The sequence below is a fragment of the Spermophilus citellus genome, assembly GCF_964194105.1.
Source record: "Spermophilus citellus genome assembly, chromosome: 1".
NCBI classification, from domain to species: Eukaryota; Metazoa; Chordata; class Mammalia; order Rodentia; family Sciuridae; genus Spermophilus; species Spermophilus citellus.
In genome coordinates this window covers 119720993-119738480 of record NC_138182.1, presented here as the reverse complement: position 1 = coordinate 119738480, position 17488 = coordinate 119720993, and the positions used below count along the sequence as shown (strand labels likewise).

The window sequence follows — 17488 nt, the reverse complement described above, 5'->3', positions numbered from 1 at the left end:
TATGTTCATCAGAGATAGTGGTCTGTAATTTTCTTCCCTTGATGTGTCTTTGCCTGGTTTTGGTATCAGGGTTATAGCGGCTTTATAGAATGTATTTGGGAGTATTCCTTCCTTTTGATTTCATGGAGTGATGTGAGAAAGACTGGTATTATTCCTTCTTTAAAGGCCTAGTAGAGTTCATTTGAGAATCCATCTGGTCCTGGGTTCTTCTTTGTCGGAAGGCTTTTAATTGCTGTTTCAACTTCCTTACTTGATATTGGTCTGTTTAAGTTTCCTGTATCTTCCTGGTTCACTTTGGGCAGATCGTATGTGTCTACAAATTTATCAATGTCTTCTATATTTTCTGTTTCATTGGAGTATCAATTATGAAAATAGTTTCTAATGATCCTCTGAATTTCATAAATGTTTTATAATATCTCCTTTTAAAATCTAATTTTGTTGTTGGGTCTTCTCTTTGTTTTGGTTAGTTTGGTTATAAGTTTATCAGTCTTATTTATCTTTGGAAGAAGCACTCATTGTTGCATCAATCCTGTATAATTTTTTATTTCTTCATTAATTTTGGCTCAGATCTTTATGATTTTTTTGTCTTCTATTGATTTTGAAATTAGTTTGTTCTTCCTTTTCTAAGGCCCTGAAGTGGAGCATAAGCTTATTTATTTGAGATCTCTCTATTTTTTTAATGTAGGCACTCAGTGCTATGATTTTTCCTCTTAGTTCTACTTTCTTACTGTCCCAGAGATTTTTATATGTTACATCTCTGTTCTCATTGGTTTCTAATAGTTTCTTGATTTCTTCTTTCACTTTTTCTTCAATCCATTCTTCACTTAAGGGAGTACTGTTCAGTCTCCATGTGTTTATGTGGTTTATATTATTTTTCTTGCTGTAGATTTCTATTTCAATTTCATTATGTTCTGATGGGATACATGGAATTGTATCAATTATTTTATATTTGCCAAGATTTCCACTGTGACCGAGAATATGGCCTATTTTGAAAGTGGTTCTATGAATTACTAGAGAAATGTAAATTCAGCTGTTTTGGGGTGAAATATTCTGTAGATGTTTATTAGGTCAATTTGATTTATGGTATAATTTCATCCATAAATCTTTATTGATTTATACTCTGATGACCTGCATTAGCAGGTGATTAGGGTGTGTTGAAATCACCCATTATTACTATATTGACATCTGTCTGAGATTTAATGTCAAAGAATTTTTTAAATATAATTGGTGTGCTGACATTTGAAATGTGTATATATATTATACTCATTATATAATGTATGTATATAATATGATATATGCATTATATTTTATATCTTTATATCTATCTAAACATTATGTAGTATATTCATTATAACTTCTTGTTGGATTTTTCCCTTCATCAGGATGTAGTGATAGTCTTTGTCTCTTCTGATTAATTTTTGCTTGAAACCATCTTTGTGGTATATGAGATCAGCCATTCCTGCTTCTTTTTTATTCCATTTGCATTGAATATTTTTCCATTATTTTACCTTCAGCCTGTGTCTTTGCCTATGAGTTGAGTCTTTTGCAAATAGCATGTCATTGGATCTTGTTTTTTTTTCCCCTTAATCCATTCTGTTAATCTATATCTTTTAATTAGGGATTTAAACCATTTATATTCAGTTGTTGTTGTTGTTATTATTATTATTATTATTATTATTTTGTGGTGCTGGGAATTAGAATCCAGGGCCTTGTGAATGAGAGGCAAGCACTCTGCCAGCTGAGTTATATCCCCAGCCCTGGATATGTGTTTGTGGTTTCCTACGGCAAGACATCCATGAAATACATGAAGATCTTCTCTTGGTATGAAGCCAGGGAGAATTAGGTCTGGCATTGGGAACTACATGTGGCTCTGCCATGACAATAGATTGCCCAATGCACATGCTCTTTATCTCCAAAAGTGATGTAAATGATTTGAGTAAATAAAAACCCAATTTGTATGTAACTAAATACAGGGAACAGGGGCTGGTGTTGTGGCTCAGCGGTAGAGCGCTCACCTAGCACATGTGAGGCCCTGGGGTAGATCCTCAGCACCACATAAAAACAAATAAATAAAATAAAGGCATTGTGTCCATCTACAACTAAAAAATAAATATTTAATAAATAAATAAATAAATAAATGGAGTGATCAATTAAAAATATTTAAGATGTTTCACTAAGATCAAATATGAATATGCTAATGTAAATCAAATTATAGATTAATTTATTATGCCGCATAACTTTGATTATTTAATAAAGGGCTAATTAAAAAAATAAGATTCCTACAGTTTCAATCAAGTAATAACTATTTTCAAATACCATCTTAAATTCAATTTTCAAACTTCTCTTTAAAAGCTAAATTTAATTGCTTTAAAAGTATCAATGTAATTATGATAATTATTGCCATTTTTATATATAAATTGTTTCTCTGTTTCCTAAATATATAAATCTTTAAAGTATTAGGTTTAAGAGAACATTTTACTAAATTGATAGTCTCCAAACTAAAGTTTTATATAATGCTCTTACTAACCTATACAATAATAACAAAATAATTAAAAATCTAATCCTATGATTTCTTCTTCTATTATTATATAATAGAAAACTTTCATGTTACTCTCTACACTGAGAAATAAACTTAGCTATATTTTTAAAAAACAATTGAGAGACACTAGATTATTTAAAGGGTAATATTATAAGTTATAAAAATGTTTTAAGACCTTTGTCAAGAAGGGATTAAAGGTTCTCTTAATTTGCCCATTTCATGTTCTAGATATAATATTAAAATGGGCTCACTAGTTTATATTGACCTAAAGGATTACATAACAAAGTTTATAGGCTGATATTCAAATGAGAAACTGAGATTAATTTCAATATTAAAGCACCTTATCTAAATTTTGCCAAGAGACCCATTGTTACAAAAATTAAGAAGTATACATAAAAATCTCATAAAATTCTACTGTCCATAAATAACTACTGTTAACATTTAATACATAACCTTCAAAACTGTTATCTATATATATAGATATACATGTCTTATAAATATAAAATCATACTAATATTTTCAAAACTTATGAAATCATTTTAAATTATATATAATTAATGTTCTTTTACAATGTTACTTTTTTTTAGAGAGAGAGAGAGAGAGAGAGAGAGAGAGAGAGAGAGAGAGAGAATTTCAATATTTATTTTTTAGTTTTCGGCGGACACAACATCTTTGTTTGTGGTGCTGAGGATTGAACCCAATGCCCTACGCGTGCCTGGTGAGCGGCTATTACTTGAGCCACATCCCCAGCCCCACAACATAAATTTTCTATAAATAGTGGATATATTTTAGACTGGTCTCCAAAAATTGGCAAAAGACAATTATGTAAGGATGCCATGACCCCTGGAAATTTTGTTGGTAATATTCTAACCTTCGGTGAAGACAGTATCCAGAAAGATCTTTGGTGCTTAATTGCAGCCTCAGATTTTCTACATCATAAAAATAGCCCTGTGCCTGACTTTGTAGGCAGGAATTTCAAAGAGGGTTCCTGCTATGGCCTGCAGGCCTGTGTTCAATCTCCTTTTGCTTTAATTACTGGAAGTTTAAAGTTAAGAGGAAGGATGATAAACATCTTGTAGCCTGTAAAAAATGCAATCTAATTGTATCGCTAGATATAACAGAGGGAAAGGAACATTAATCCTTCACCAACCTTTCTTTGTCTTACTACAGCCAATATTTTAGAACCATGGTATGCTGATGCTGGTGTTGAGGTTTTACAGCAGAGGCATGCTCAGTTAACCAAACCCAAGCAAACTCTTGGTCTCAAAATTCTCAGAGTGGCTGCTCTAATTTCATTCATTGCTTCTATGGTTACAAACTCAGTGGCTATTTCTCCAAACATTCAATATGCAAATTTTCTTGGTAATTCGGCTCAAAATACTTCCAAAGCCTCCCATAATCAGATAAACATTGGTGAAAAGATTGAAACTAAATTGAATGCCTTAGATACTCACTGTCATAAATATCGGCAATGAGCTTTCTGCTCTCAAGCATGAGGAAAGGCCTAAATGCCATGCTGACTATAAATATGTCTGTGTTACTGTGGTCAAATATAATGCTTCCCACTGGGATTGGGAAAAGGTTAAAAATCATCGAATGGGTATTTGGCATAGCAATTATAATAGCCTGGATCTTATGGAGTTACATCACCACATCCAGGATATTCAAAAAAGCAAAATTGATCTTTGGACCCGACCCTCTAGCTGATGAAATACTTCAAGATTGAAAGGCTTTCCTCCTGGAAACACGCGGAAACACTCTGCATGGTAGATTATTGGAATGAAATGTTTGCTACTTGTTCTCTTCTATATTGTAATATTAGGTTGTGACACCCTCAGAACAAGAATCCAGGAACTTGAAATAAGGGCTCATCACTGACATTTGCAAAGTAAAAAGGGGGACTATTGGGAAGCCATCTGTGAAATGCATGAGGAACTTCTGTCAGCATGGAAGCCAGGGAGAGTGAGGCCTGGCATTGGGAACTTTCCATGGCTCTCCCACAGCAATAGATTGCCCAATGCCTGTGACCTTCCCCTCTGCTCTGCTAGGAAGGCTCCTCATAGTAGCTCTGGACATGGGCATAATCCATTGGGAACTGAACTGCCCACCTTTAACCGTTTTTGGAGAAGAACATTCTATAGAATCTCTTTGATGTTCCCTCATATAAATAAAGCAGGTGCGGGCTCCATTTTGTCTAGAAGCTCAATTCCTCTGGTCAGCTTGCTTGTCCTGCCCCTGCTTTGAAACTACTGTATTCTGTGGATTTTTTTTGCCATTCTCTGTCCCTTAGCTTTTATTTTTCAGCCAACCCATTCCACGGAGGGGAACCCCCTTACCACTGCCCACATGGGATGTGGGCAGGGGTTTCCTGTCATTTTTATTTTTTGTTATGTTTAATTCTATCTTGATTCTCATTTTGTTGATTAGACTTTCTCTGGTCTTCATCTATTTGGGAGCTTTGGGATTTGTTTATGTCTTCCTCTGTGTGCTTTTATCTTTAAATATTCTTTGTAGTGCTGACTTGGTGGTTATGAATTCTTTTAGTTCATCCTTGTTGTGTTGAAGGAGAACTTTTCTGGAAATAGCAATCTTGGCAGACAACTGTTCCCTTCTAGATCTGGAAATATCTCATTCCAGGCCCTCCTTGATTTGACAGTGTGTGTTGAGAGGTCAGAATTGAACCTCATTGTTTTGCGTCTAAATGTGAACTCATGTTTCTCTCTTACAGTTTTTAATATTCTTTCCTTCTTTTCAGGGTTGCATATTTTCTTTATGATGTATCTTGGAGAACTTCTTTTCTGATCCTGTCTATGTGGGGTCCTATAAGTACCCTGTATGTGGATGTATATCTCATTTTTGATCAGGAGAAAGTTTTCTGTTACTATCTCTTGATGCCTTTAGCTCAGATCTCCCTGTTCTCCTCTATCCCAATGACTCTCAGGTGTGGTTTCTTGCTGTTGTCCCAGAGTTCTTGTATATTCTGATCACGTTCTTTTTGATTTCCTTTATTGCCTACCGTGCACTCCAGTTCATACATGGTGCACTCTAGTTCATACATGGTGCACTCCAGTGCATATACCCTGTCTTCATGCCTGAAGTTCTATTGTCTATGTGGTCTAATCTCTTTCTGATGCTCTCACATTTTTAAATCAATTCAATGTGTCTTTCATTCCAGTTCTGATTGGTTTCTTTTCAATATTTCTATTTCTTTGATAAAATGGGCTTTCATCTCCTGTATTTGCTCTTTTAATTCATGTCTTAGCTATTCTTTGAGCCATTGAATATTTTAAAGTCAATTTTTTATCATTTTTCTTTGGAATTTCATCCTCTTCTATATTTGTGGGATCATTTGTTGAAGGATTGTGAATTTGGGGGTGGGGTGGATTGGTTTGCCTGTTTCCTCATATTTTCAGAGGATTAGCACCTGCATATCAGTTGAGATGGATTCCTCTTCCTCTTTTATACACATGTACTTTCATATGTAGTTATCTTTTGTGTTGTGGGGTTTCTCTGCATTTTTGATATATGGGTAGATGTCAAGGGCTGGGACCTGAAGTTCCCCTTGGGTTTCTTCTAGTTGGGGCCTAGTTGTGGGTTTGGGGTTTTTCTCTCTCCAGTTCTCTAAGTTGAAGTAATGTTGAGATGGATTCCTCTTCCTCTTTTATACACATGTACTTTCATATGTAGTTATCTTTTGTGTTGTGGGGTTTCTCTGCATTTTTGATGTATGGGTAGATGTCAAGGGCTGGGACCTGAAGTTCCCCTTGGGTTTCTTCTAGTTGGGGCCTAGTTGTGGGTTTGGGGTTTTTCTCTCTCCAGTTCTCTAAGTTGAAGTAATGTTGAGACATGGATGGGGCTAGATTGTGTGTGGGTGAGATTCACTATTGCTTTGCTGAGTTGTGATTATTGCTTGGCAGCAGGATCTCTATTCCATGATCTTGAAGTGTCCCAATCACTTTCCAGACCCTCTTAGAGGAAGGGGGACCCAGAACTGCACTAATGTCAGCAACAGATATATAACATTAGGATAAATGTGTGGTGTCTACTTTGACATCTATAACTCGAGCTGTCACCAGTATAGGAATGTTGGGGTCAGCATTTAACATCACTAGAAACAATAAAAAAAAAAACACCTTAACTATATCAGGCATTCAATAGCAGGAGTATAGTACATCATCTATATATTAATAAGTACAACATGCATGGGGGTAGGAATGATATGAATGACATAATTCTATTATTAATGGGATTAAGTTTTTAAGTAAAGAGAGAATAGTGTGGGAATGAGAAGGTTTAAAACATTTGAAAGAGGAGAGGGAGGGTGGGTAGCAGATGCTGCTTGTAAAGAAGAATAAATAAAAATTAACTTAAAGTAATGGAAAAAGAGGAAGAGGGAACAGGAAAATCTGTCAGTCAGTGGAGGACGAGAGTGAAGAAGGGGAGATTGGGACCAAGAACCAAGAAACGAACGAAGTAGCAAATGTAAGATCAAAACAACTCAAACCCTTGTACAAGTTTACCCGACCCATGTCCAATGATGACTAATGAACAAGTGCAGGGGAGAGCAATTGATGTGAAAGTAAGATGGCATGAATATACACTTATTTTTGCACCTATCAGCACAGTGAGACCCCCCTCCCCCACATCCATGCACTCAAAATCATGAATGATGGGGAAAGTGGAAAGTGAGGCAATGTGATGAAATGATGTGTAAGAAATTTTAAAAGTCAAAATATTACAGAAGAGATAAAGCATTGGAACATGGAGAAAAAATAAGGAAAATGAAACAGAAAAATACAGAACATTTTAGTGAGAAATAAGGGGCTTGTTTCTGCTGAGGTGGTCAAAACGTTGAGGGGTTGGGTTTTCGATCTTCATATTTCCTTTGGGCTCTGTGACTCTGGGGTCGAGGGCTGGGCTTGTGCAGTCAATGTTTGTGCTCCTCCTCTGGCTGCTTTCTGGTGTGGCTGGGAGCCAAGGCTGGCTGCAGTAGCTCTTAGCTTCCTAGCACAGGGTGGCACAGTCTTGGGTGCTGATAAACTGTGTGGACCTGCAGCAGAGTGGCGTAGAGTTCTATTATGCATGTTCTAGTAATTGGGGTTTGGCCTTGTCTGAGCTGGGGAACTCTGAGCCTAGGTGTTGGGGATTTGATCCATGCACCTGTTGCTGGGAGATGCTGGTCTCTGCTATGTATACATTGTGGTTTCTGGGGCTTCCTGTAAACGCCACTTTCAGGAACTGAACCTCCCCAGGTTTAACTTTCAGTGAGGCATTACATTTCCGGGTGTCCGCCCTGGAGTGCAGCCGCCCTGTGAGGCTGAGTAGGTTTCTTCCCAGGAGCTCTCATGGGGCACCTCCAGAGAGCTTTCTCCCTTGAGATTTGGAAACTTGGGGTCCAATTAATTTTCTTTGTGCCTATTTCAGTCTCTCTGGTTAGGGCAACCTTGGGAATTTATTTTTAATCAGCTCCTGGCAACTTCCTTTATGACTTCCTGATATCTGTCTCTGCTTGTGGCTATGCACTGCTTACAAATGTTTACTGAGCCCTGCCCCCAATTTTCATGCTGAACCCTGGAGCACTTTCCACACCAGCGAACGCTTCTCTGCCCAGACCTTGGCGGTCACTGTCCTCCTCTCAGCTCTATGAATCTAACTCTTACAGATGCCTCTTAGGAGTGGGATCACATGGCATTTGTCCTCCTGTGCCTGATAAATTTTATTTCAGATACTGTCATTGAGGTTCATCCATTTTATTGAAAATGTCCAAGTTTCCCCCTGAAATTCAGGATTTAGGCTGGTGAATACATGAGTGTGTGTATATACAGTCTTTTTTTTTTTTCCCTCTTATTGACCAACCTGCATGTTGTGTCCACATCTTGGTGAATAGTTTTGCAATGAACCTGAGACCCTGTTTTCAGATTTGCAAGATGAGTAAGTTTTGGAGATCTGCAATGCTATAGTGCCCACGTTAACAATCCTGTAGATATGCTTAAAAATTTATTAAGAAGGTAGCTCTCATGCTAGGTGCTCCTGTGTAGCTCAGCGGTCAAGGATGTGCCTAGTGAGTGTGAGGATGCAGTTTCAACTCCCAGACTTGCCAAAAAATAAAGGGTAGATTTGAAATTTTAAAATATGTGTATTTGAAGAGTGGCTTATTTTAGTTTTACGTAAATTTTATCTTTCTGAATTTCATTTTTCTCAGAGAATTATAGTGATGATAAAATGAGTAATAAGTGCACGAACCTTTGGAAAAAATTGCCATGCTATAAAATAAAATAAATAAGTCTGTTGAACAGATTCACAAATTTCCCCAAGGCAAGGAGCTTGGTTTGCTGTTGACCTGGCTGCATGTCCCTGTTTCTTTCCCTCTGAACACCAAGCCTGTGTGGAGGGCCCCGCCTCCATGGCCATCTGGGTGTGGGGTTCCCGCACAGCGTCCCCAAAGGCTGACGTGCACTGTTCTGCCTTCTCCTGTGTTTCAGTCCTCCTGGAACCTCCTTTTAAACCCCAATACTGTGTTTAAAAATGTACCCTATTGTTTCTTTTAAAAATCTTTTTATTGTCATATGCCGCAGCCCGGCTGGCTGGGCAAAATAACCGGGGGGTGACGAACAACTTGTGTACGTTGATACAGCAGGAGTGGGAGCCGTTTACTGTAGGACAGGAGCCGTATTTATACATTCCACACAGCTTATCTTAATTAACATAAACTAGATACAGCAATCAACCAATAAGGAATCTCCACACTTAATGGCTTGCACAAACCACTCCCCCTGGCAAAATGCCAGGCGCCATCTTGACTTGTTTACAGACCTTAACAGTCATAAAGTTATAAAATTATATTTGTTGTGGCAAACCCTGGGACTGACCATGGAAGCCAACTCCAAGTGTACATGGGTGGCACTTAGCACCTCCACCATGTCCCACAAGCACTGCCCTTCCCCAAGCCTGTCATCACCTCCAACTGACACTGCGCCCCTGAACAATTCCTCTGTCTTCCTGTTGCATCCCACCCAATTAGGGACTTTCCTGAGCCTCCACATGAAATGCTCCTTCCAGACAGGGCTGCCTGGGAAGGCTTCTGCAGCCAAGTTCAGCTCTCCTCCGGCTTTCCTCCCCTGCCCTCGGTGAGTATTGCCAAAATTCCTGGAAACCCACACAGGACACCTCCACTCGGCAGTGTTACGACTGGTTACCCAAACAGGAAAGCCTCTACAGTTTCCTCAGAATGGGCTATGGATGTGCCACTGGTGCTGGCTTTGGAACCAGGTTCACCTCAGCCTTGCAGAGGTTCTGAAGGAGAGGGAGCAGAGGAGGCCATGGGCTCTGTTGGTGGGCGGGAACACCTTTTTGCTTTCAACTTGTCCCCAAATTAATAACTATGTTCCGGTGCCCACTGCCAAACTCTGTGAATGTGACTTAAACACACAATTCTTGTGTTTTCCTTATCTGGCTGTGCAGCGTCTCCAGGTCTCACGTCTCCCTAGAACTTAGGTGGAGCTCAGTGCAAATCATGGAATCAGCCTAGCAGGAGACCCTGGAGCATGATTTCATTTGCACTATCAAAGTGTTCTTTAGGGTTCAGTAGTTTTTTTAATATTTAGTTTTTAATTTTAGCTGGACACAATATCTTTATTTTATTTTTATGTAGTGCTGAGAATCGAATCCAGTACCTCACGCGTGCTAGGCAAGCACGCTACCACTTGAGCCACATCCCAAGCCCCTCAGATATAGTTTTAAAGAGGGTTGTGTTTACCCACTAAAAGAAAAAAATGAAATTAGCTAACGAATGTTTTCATTTGTTACAAGATTAACATTAGTCGACTTTTCCCAAGAAATTATTCAAATGGCTAAGAAATCCATGAAAAGATGCCAAACATCTTAACATTCAGAGAAGAACAGCTCAAAACCACAGTGAGACATGCTCTACCTTTTGGGATGGTTACAATAAAAAATTAACAAATAATAAAAGAGTTGGTGAGAATGAGGAGAAATTGGAACCCTGTTGTATTGAGAATATGCACTGGTGCATTACTCGGGAATGTGCTCTGGGGGGTTAAACACAGTTAAGACAGAGCTACTACATGACCCAGCAATTTCACTTCTAGGAATATAACCAACATATTTCAAAAAAGACAAAAAAAGTGTGTGCAAGGTTGAACATGACTCTTTCCTGTGCGGCGAAGACATCAGGGCGGGGACAGAGCCTGCCTTCCTTCCTCACTGTGTGACATCCCTTTCTGCCTGGCAGAGAGAGCTGACCTCCCTCTCCACCCAGAGGCAGTCTCTTCAGACCATACATACCTGGTGGTGAGCACCTTGAGTTTGGTGGTGACACCTACATGGTGGGGCTCCGCTTTTCTTGAGAGGGTGACTTTGGGACTGAGAAATCCATGTCCTCAGCTGAGGGCTATGGGGAAACACAGCCTGGACTTCCCAGCCCAGGAGAGACCCCATCTGCTCCCTGGATGGGGGGTTCCCCCTCTTGGCCCCGTCACCCACTTCAGCTTTGGAGGGAGCCCCAGCACCTTCCACCCAGTGCAGGAGAGTCCTTCTGAGGAGGGGCGGCTGTCTTCCCTGGGAGCCTCGGTGATGGAAATATCCACTTTCCTTTCTGCATCCCTGACAGGAGCCACCCCTGGAGCTGTCTGGCATTTGGAGGGCTGGACTCTAGGCCAGAGCACTGTCCCTCTGACCCTTTTGCTCCCTTTGGCCTCTGCAGTGTCCTGGAGTCAGCATGGTGACCAGTGTCCAGGCCTCCACCCTGAGGAGTCTCTCCACTCTGTGCATCTTTGTGGCCCTGGTTTTCAGCACCGTGGGTAAGGACCAGCAAGCAACCCTCTCCCAAGGGTGGGAAGGTGGGCAATAAGCCCTCAGGGAGGGAGTCTGTGGGACCCACCTAGCCCACAGGGAGAGGGATGTCCTGTCCCCTCCATCCCTAGGAGTGTCTGTCTACTCGAAAGAGCAATTCCCACCCTTGCCAGTTTTCCCTCCTGGACGACTTTAAAATGTTGCTGCAATCAACATGCATGGCCATATCCAATGCCCTGCAGTTTTGCATAACTGTGGGGCTCTTTTCATGCATGATGGGAAGTTGTCTGTGTTCCAGTGCCCAGTGCTCCATTTCCTCCCCTCCTCCCTGCTTCCTCTACACTTTGGTCTTCCTCCCATTAACCTATCTTTAAATTTCTCCAATGTGGTTATGCATAAGGAGGAATTCACTGTGGCAGTTTTGCCTGTGTGCACAACATAACTGGATCAGCCTCCCTTGGTGTTATTTCCCTCTTGTAGAGAGTTACACGTGTACGAAATGCACTGGGAACGCATGTCAGTCTAAACCGGAGACCTGTGAGGCCTCTCAGGGCTGCTTCAATAATAAGCAACAGTTTAGCCCACCAGGTGAGCCCTGCCTGCCTCAGGCCCATGGGGGTGCACACAGGACCTGGGAGGGAGGGGCTGCTCAGCTCAGGATTCGGTGTAGCCCCTCCCTCCCCTCTACACCTCTATTCTACCCTGGCTCCCTCACCTAAGGTCCTGCCAGGATGAGGCTGGGTGTGGGCGGGGGGTGGGGAGTGGTGGCAGGGGTGGGCACTGTGCCAAGTGAGGGGTCTCAGGGGGAGGTGCTGGGTGATTCCAGTCCCTACATCAGTCTCAGAGGTGGGGGATCAGTGAGAAAGGACACCCTCTATTTTTTGTGATGCAAGAGCTCAAACCCAGGGTCCCACATATAACAGGCAAGCACTCCAGCAGCACCCACAAATAGTTCCTTCATCAGTTTGTTCTACGAAGAGGACCATTGGGGAGGACTCTTGGGAAAGTGGAAACACTAAGGACAGAGGGGTGCCCTTGCAGAATTCCTTGATACTGGCTGCCCGTCTGGACACCCCCCTCTCTAGGACTCAGAGGGAACATTCTCTTTGATTCTGGTTCTGCACAGGTATTTCACCAACAATTATACAGGATAAAGGCTGCTCTTCACGTGCGTGCACTCCCCTGTCCTTCTCTGCCACCGTGAGTACTGGATGGACATTTGTGTACGAGAACCAGTGCTGCACGGGCGAGCAGTGTAACAAAGCCGACATCCAACGTGAGTGCCTGCTGCTCTCCCAGCCCCTGGATTTCCTCTGCCTCGGAAGTCACCCACCACCCACCTCCACTTCCGAGAGGCCCAGAGCGTTTTCTTCTTTTCTTGTGAAGGGGCAGGTTGGACCTAAGTCCTCTGCTGCATGGGAGACGGGCAGCTGAGTGGTGGGACAGGCCTGGGCATTTTCTCTACATGTGCTTTGTAGAGAGGCCAGCAGAGAGACTCTCCTCACCTATTCCACTCCTCACCTCTCTTCTTCTGCTTTGCTGAGATGGACTCTCACTATATTCTCACGCTGGCCTCCAACTCCCAGGCTTGAGGAACCCTGCAACCTCTGCCTCTAGGGTGGGCATGGCCAGGACTGTGGGTCGCAGGCCACACCCACCTGTCCTCCACTGTGTGAGCAGCATCATTTCAGCCCTCAGATTACCTTCTGCCCATTATCTAGGAAAAGAAAAGTCTTTGATGAAGGGGGAAGATAACACTAAATCCCTACATGCTCTCTCTGATTACTATTTCCTACCTGATCCATGAATCCTGTCCCTAACCCCTCCTATGCCAATCTAGCTGTGAATGGTTTGAGGGATTTTGGAATATCCACGAATCCTGGGGGGTTGTAATTCTCTCAGGTATTCTTTTTGCCCATTGCTCATCATGAAAATGTTCTCTCTTTATTCAGTGTCTCCAGTGTCCAAGAAAGAAAATGGCATTGTATGTCCTGCCTGCTTCTCTGAGAATGGCACGTTCTGTACCCCACAGCCCCTCAAGTGCACAGGGGCAGAGACGAAGTGTGTCGAGGTCATAGGCAAAGGTATGGAGATTTCCCAAGCATTTTGGGTCATCCTCTTAACGGGCACAAGGTGTCCACCATCTATTGCTGTGGACCTAATTAAACCCAAACTTAACAGCTTAAGAGGACATCTGTCCCCCTGTGATCTGCAGGTGGCAGGTCTGAGAGGGGCATAGAGGTGGTGCTGCCTCAGGCTGTCTGCTGAGCTGTGGTCCAGCTGGCAGCAGGGGCTGAGGTCGCTCAGAGGCAGGATGTGCTTCCAAGCCCAGGTAGTCTCCATTCCTCTTCCTGGGCCTCTTCCTAGGTCTCCTGGGGGTCATGACCTGCCAGCTGGCTTCCCCAGAGCTGGGATGAGAAGTGGGTGGGGGAGCTGAGGCTCTTCACAGCTCATCTGGGAAGAGACACTGCTTCGTTCTCTCCTACCCTCCTAGTCACATGGAGCCACCCTGGTGCACTGGGGGAGGAAGGCATGGAGGCACCGTCAGCAGGGGTGGGACCTGCAGCTGCATGACAGTGCCTGACGCCCACAAGCAAGAGGTGGTAAAGGCCAAGGGCCTGGGTATCCCTCCTAGGATTGCAGGGAGCCATGGGGCAGGAGACAATTGAGCAGCTCCGAGGAGAGCAGAGGAGAGGACTGTCATGTTGCCCTGGAAAGGGACCGTGTCTCAGTGACATGAAGGGTGGACACCCACAGTCCTCTCTGCACCCTCAACACCATTTCCTCTAAGAGCAAACCCTCGGGGCCAAGCACTGACGTTCTGCCTGGTGTCATTCTGACTCCAGTGAAGGTTTTCGAGTTTTCCTGAGTAGGAGAAAGCTTGTGTTTGTGGTGAGGGTGCAGGAGCCCCTCAGATGGGAGCAGGAGAAGCCACCATGGGGTGTCCTTTCTGGGCTGGACAGCTAGATGGGGCACTGTCAAGTATTTTCTGATCAACATGTAAAGGGTTCCCTGGAATTAGTGGCATTTGAGGAACTAAAGAATGTTGGAGCTGAGAGTTTGTTGAGAATGAAGGTTTGTCACGGTTTTTTCTTTTCTTTTTCTTTTTGAGTAATTTGGAGGAGGGTCTGAGACTAGCAGGGAGGGCCCTCTGTCTAGCTGAGCTGACCTGAATGAGGGAAATGGGTGTCACCTGGGATACAGAGGAGAGGTGGGCTCTCTGCAGTGGGGCAGCCTTTCTGCTCCAGGTTTCTGTAGTATGTGTCAACCCTGGGCAGAGGAGACCTCATCTACAGTATTTCCCTTTGGGTTCCCAAAGGAAATGAAGGTGCAGAAGAGGACAGGGATCCCAGATGTGTTCAGCCAAACCCTTGAGGTCCGACCTCCACCTCCTTCCCTGCCTTTATTAACCACATCTCTCCTCGGGAGGTCATCGAGGCTCTGGTCTCAGTTCACATCTTTGACAACAGCCCCCCAACCCCCTCCCCACGTCCCTTTCTGGGAGGTACCCGGGATTGACCTCGACCACTGAGCCACATAGCCAGCACGGTTTTTATATTTTATTTAGAGACAGGGTCTTACTGAGTTGCTTAGTGCCTCACTTTTGCTGAGTCATCCTTGTGCCTCAGCCTCCTGAGTCTCTGGGATTAGAGGCATGAGCCACTGTGCCCAGCTAGCAGGGTCCCTTTAAGGTACCTCCAGTCCTGGGGAGACAGAGGGACCTAGGGAAAGTAGCTTGGTCCCTAGATGGGACTCTTCTTCATGCAGAAGACAGAGGTCAGGGGTCAAGGGCCATTCTGAGCACTTTTTCTTTGCAAAAGAAGCAGACAGATTAACCTGAGTACAGTGGGAAGGAGGGGAGACAGGGTGAGAGAGTCTCATTGTCAATTTTTCTCCCGCAGGAGTGCTTAATGGTGTTTCTCATTTAATGATGTCTGCTATGGGTTGTGCAACTGAAAGTGCTTGCAACTTGAGAGACATAAATGTAATACAAACTCCTACAAACATTTGGATCTACTGTGTAAACCCCATCAGTGCGAGCTCCCAGCTGACACCCATCATCTCGTCCACTCTGACTAGTCTCCTCCTGCTCAAAGTCTTGCTTTGATGACTCAGGGGCTGGCAAGCCTATCATCTGACAACCACCAAATGTGAGCTTCCTTGGGTTGTGGCTTCTCCAACATCCCAAAAGGACAGAATTAAAAAGCTGATGCTTACACACACACACATACACATATATGGGATTACTTGTTTGTACCTCAAGTTAAAATAAATAATAATTGTTATTCATTCTCTCAGGGGCTCTTTCTTCACCCAAGTAGCACACTTCAGAGGAAGTCTGAGATGAGATCTCTCAGAATCTCTAAAATCCCTCCATGGTCTCAATGCATGTTCTTGGCCACACATCTAGGATCACACCTCTTTTCTGATATGCTCAGCCCCTGCCCCCCAATCCTCAATTTCCCTCTGCTAATGAAAATGATTTTGAATGAACGATTCGGGGTGCAGCAGTTTGTAGAGTCTCGGGTACAGTTGAATCTCCCTACCTCAGATCCACTTGTGTGGAATCCTTGCCATGTTCTCTGGACACTTCTGCTTCCAAAGATGGACACAGGCATAGGTGGTCTCTGAAGGCTGCTTTAAAGTATGCAGATGCATCATCAGCACTCAAGACAGGTGTGTTTCATCTTCATAAGGCAGGTTTGAGGATGATGGCCACTGCACACCTCAGATGGTGCCTGTGAGGAGGTGGGGGATCCAGAAGAGGCAGAGCCTTTACAGAAACCTCCTGGTGCTGACCCACCACAAAGTGCCCCTGCAGTCTGCTCAAAGGGACACCTTGGTTCTCTAGCTCTCTGTCCCTTAGGGTGCAGCCTCCCTCCTGAAGTTGCAGCATCGTGTCCCAGCGGTATTTCTTTCTTGGGCGTTTGTAAAACCAAGGATGTCCTTGCCCAGGTCGGGCCTTCCTGGGTCTCCTGTGAGTAGCTTTTCTTTTCCTCCTGGGCACAAGCCACGCCCAGCAACAGCTCTCTCTGCCATTCTCCATGGGTGAGGACAGCGCACCTCCAGCCTGCTCTGTGGAGCCCTTTGGAACATGCCCATCTTCGTTTCCTGCACCTGTAGCTGTGTGGGGTGGACTCTGGGACCCAATAGGAGTCTCAATAGGAGAGAAGATGCCCAAGTTGGCACTAGGATTGTTGATGGACAGAGTTGATCTGGGAAAGGATGTATGGGTCCTTATTGGACCTGGTAATTGATGAGCAAGAATTAATTCCTTGTGTTCCCCATGAGAAGAGATTGAATTTCAAAAAATGATAAAAAGGCATAACACATGTGGAGGGCTTACTACACCCCAGCCACCGTACTACTCACTCCAGATGGGTTGACTCATTCTCACAAAATGCAACGTATGTATTATGGTCATCCCCATCTCACAGATGAAGAAAGAGACAAGGTCTTCCTCACTCCACACAAGCCCCTTCCTTTTTCCTCCTCATCTCTACCCCTGTCTTCTCATTTCTCACTCAATTTTCCTTTTATTTCTCCACGATCATTTCCCAGTGTCACTAGTGTTCCCTGCATTTCTCTCCTGTAATCAGTAATGTCAGGGCCTGAGGTTTGTCCCTTCTCTTCACCAGGGCTGAGAGCAGCCTTTGCCCCTGCAGGGACCCTGTAGTCAGGGCGCCTGTGAGAACAGACCTGCTCTCCTTGGCTGCCCCGGCATTCCCGGGGTTGGAGGGAGGAGTGGTCAGCTTTCTTCTTCCATCTTTTTCTCCAAGATAACAGGTGAACGTGGAGCCAGGGCCACGCGATTCATGGACTTCCATTACAGGTGAGGAAGCGTCTGCTGGGCCTGGAGGGAAAGGTGTCCAGGAGGTGGCGGCCAGGGCACATGTGTGCCTGGAGATTCTCATGAGACCTTGGGCCTCAGGAGCTGCCAGCAGCAGGAAGGTTGTGTTATGACCCAGGAAAGCCTTGGCCACCTCTGAAGGTGAGCTGCAGGACAAGGAATTAGTTTGCTTACAAAGTTAAAAAAATAAATTTCATTATTTGACCCATATTGCTGTGCCATTTAGAGGAGCTGCCCTAGGAGGTGGGGGGATATTCTGTTTTGGGCACAGTGGCAAAAAGCAAATT

At 43.7% G+C, this 17488-nt stretch overlaps 1 protein-coding gene across 1 annotated transcript in view; it reads left to right on the top strand.

Annotated features, from left to right (window-relative positions):
* LOC308650021 (uncharacterized protein) overlaps window positions 1-15560 on the top strand; it is a gene marked incomplete at its 5' end in the record, with an annotated part of 74863 nt that extends 59303 nt beyond the window's left edge. Inside the window, 7 exons of the mRNA XM_081295945.1 lie at window positions 9599-9666; window positions 10818-10884; window positions 11262-11358; window positions 11831-11938; window positions 12477-12626; window positions 13303-13434; window positions 15253-15560. Of these exons, the coding sequence (XP_081152071.1) occupies window positions 9599-9666; window positions 10818-10884; window positions 11262-11358; window positions 11831-11938; window positions 12477-12626; window positions 13303-13434; window positions 15253-15458 (828 nt within the window). The 3' untranslated portion in view covers window positions 15459-15560. The remainder of the gene's footprint in view (window positions 1-9598; window positions 9667-10817; window positions 10885-11261; window positions 11359-11830; window positions 11939-12476; window positions 12627-13302; window positions 13435-15252) is intronic.
* Window positions 15561-17488: the final 1928 nt, after the last annotated feature.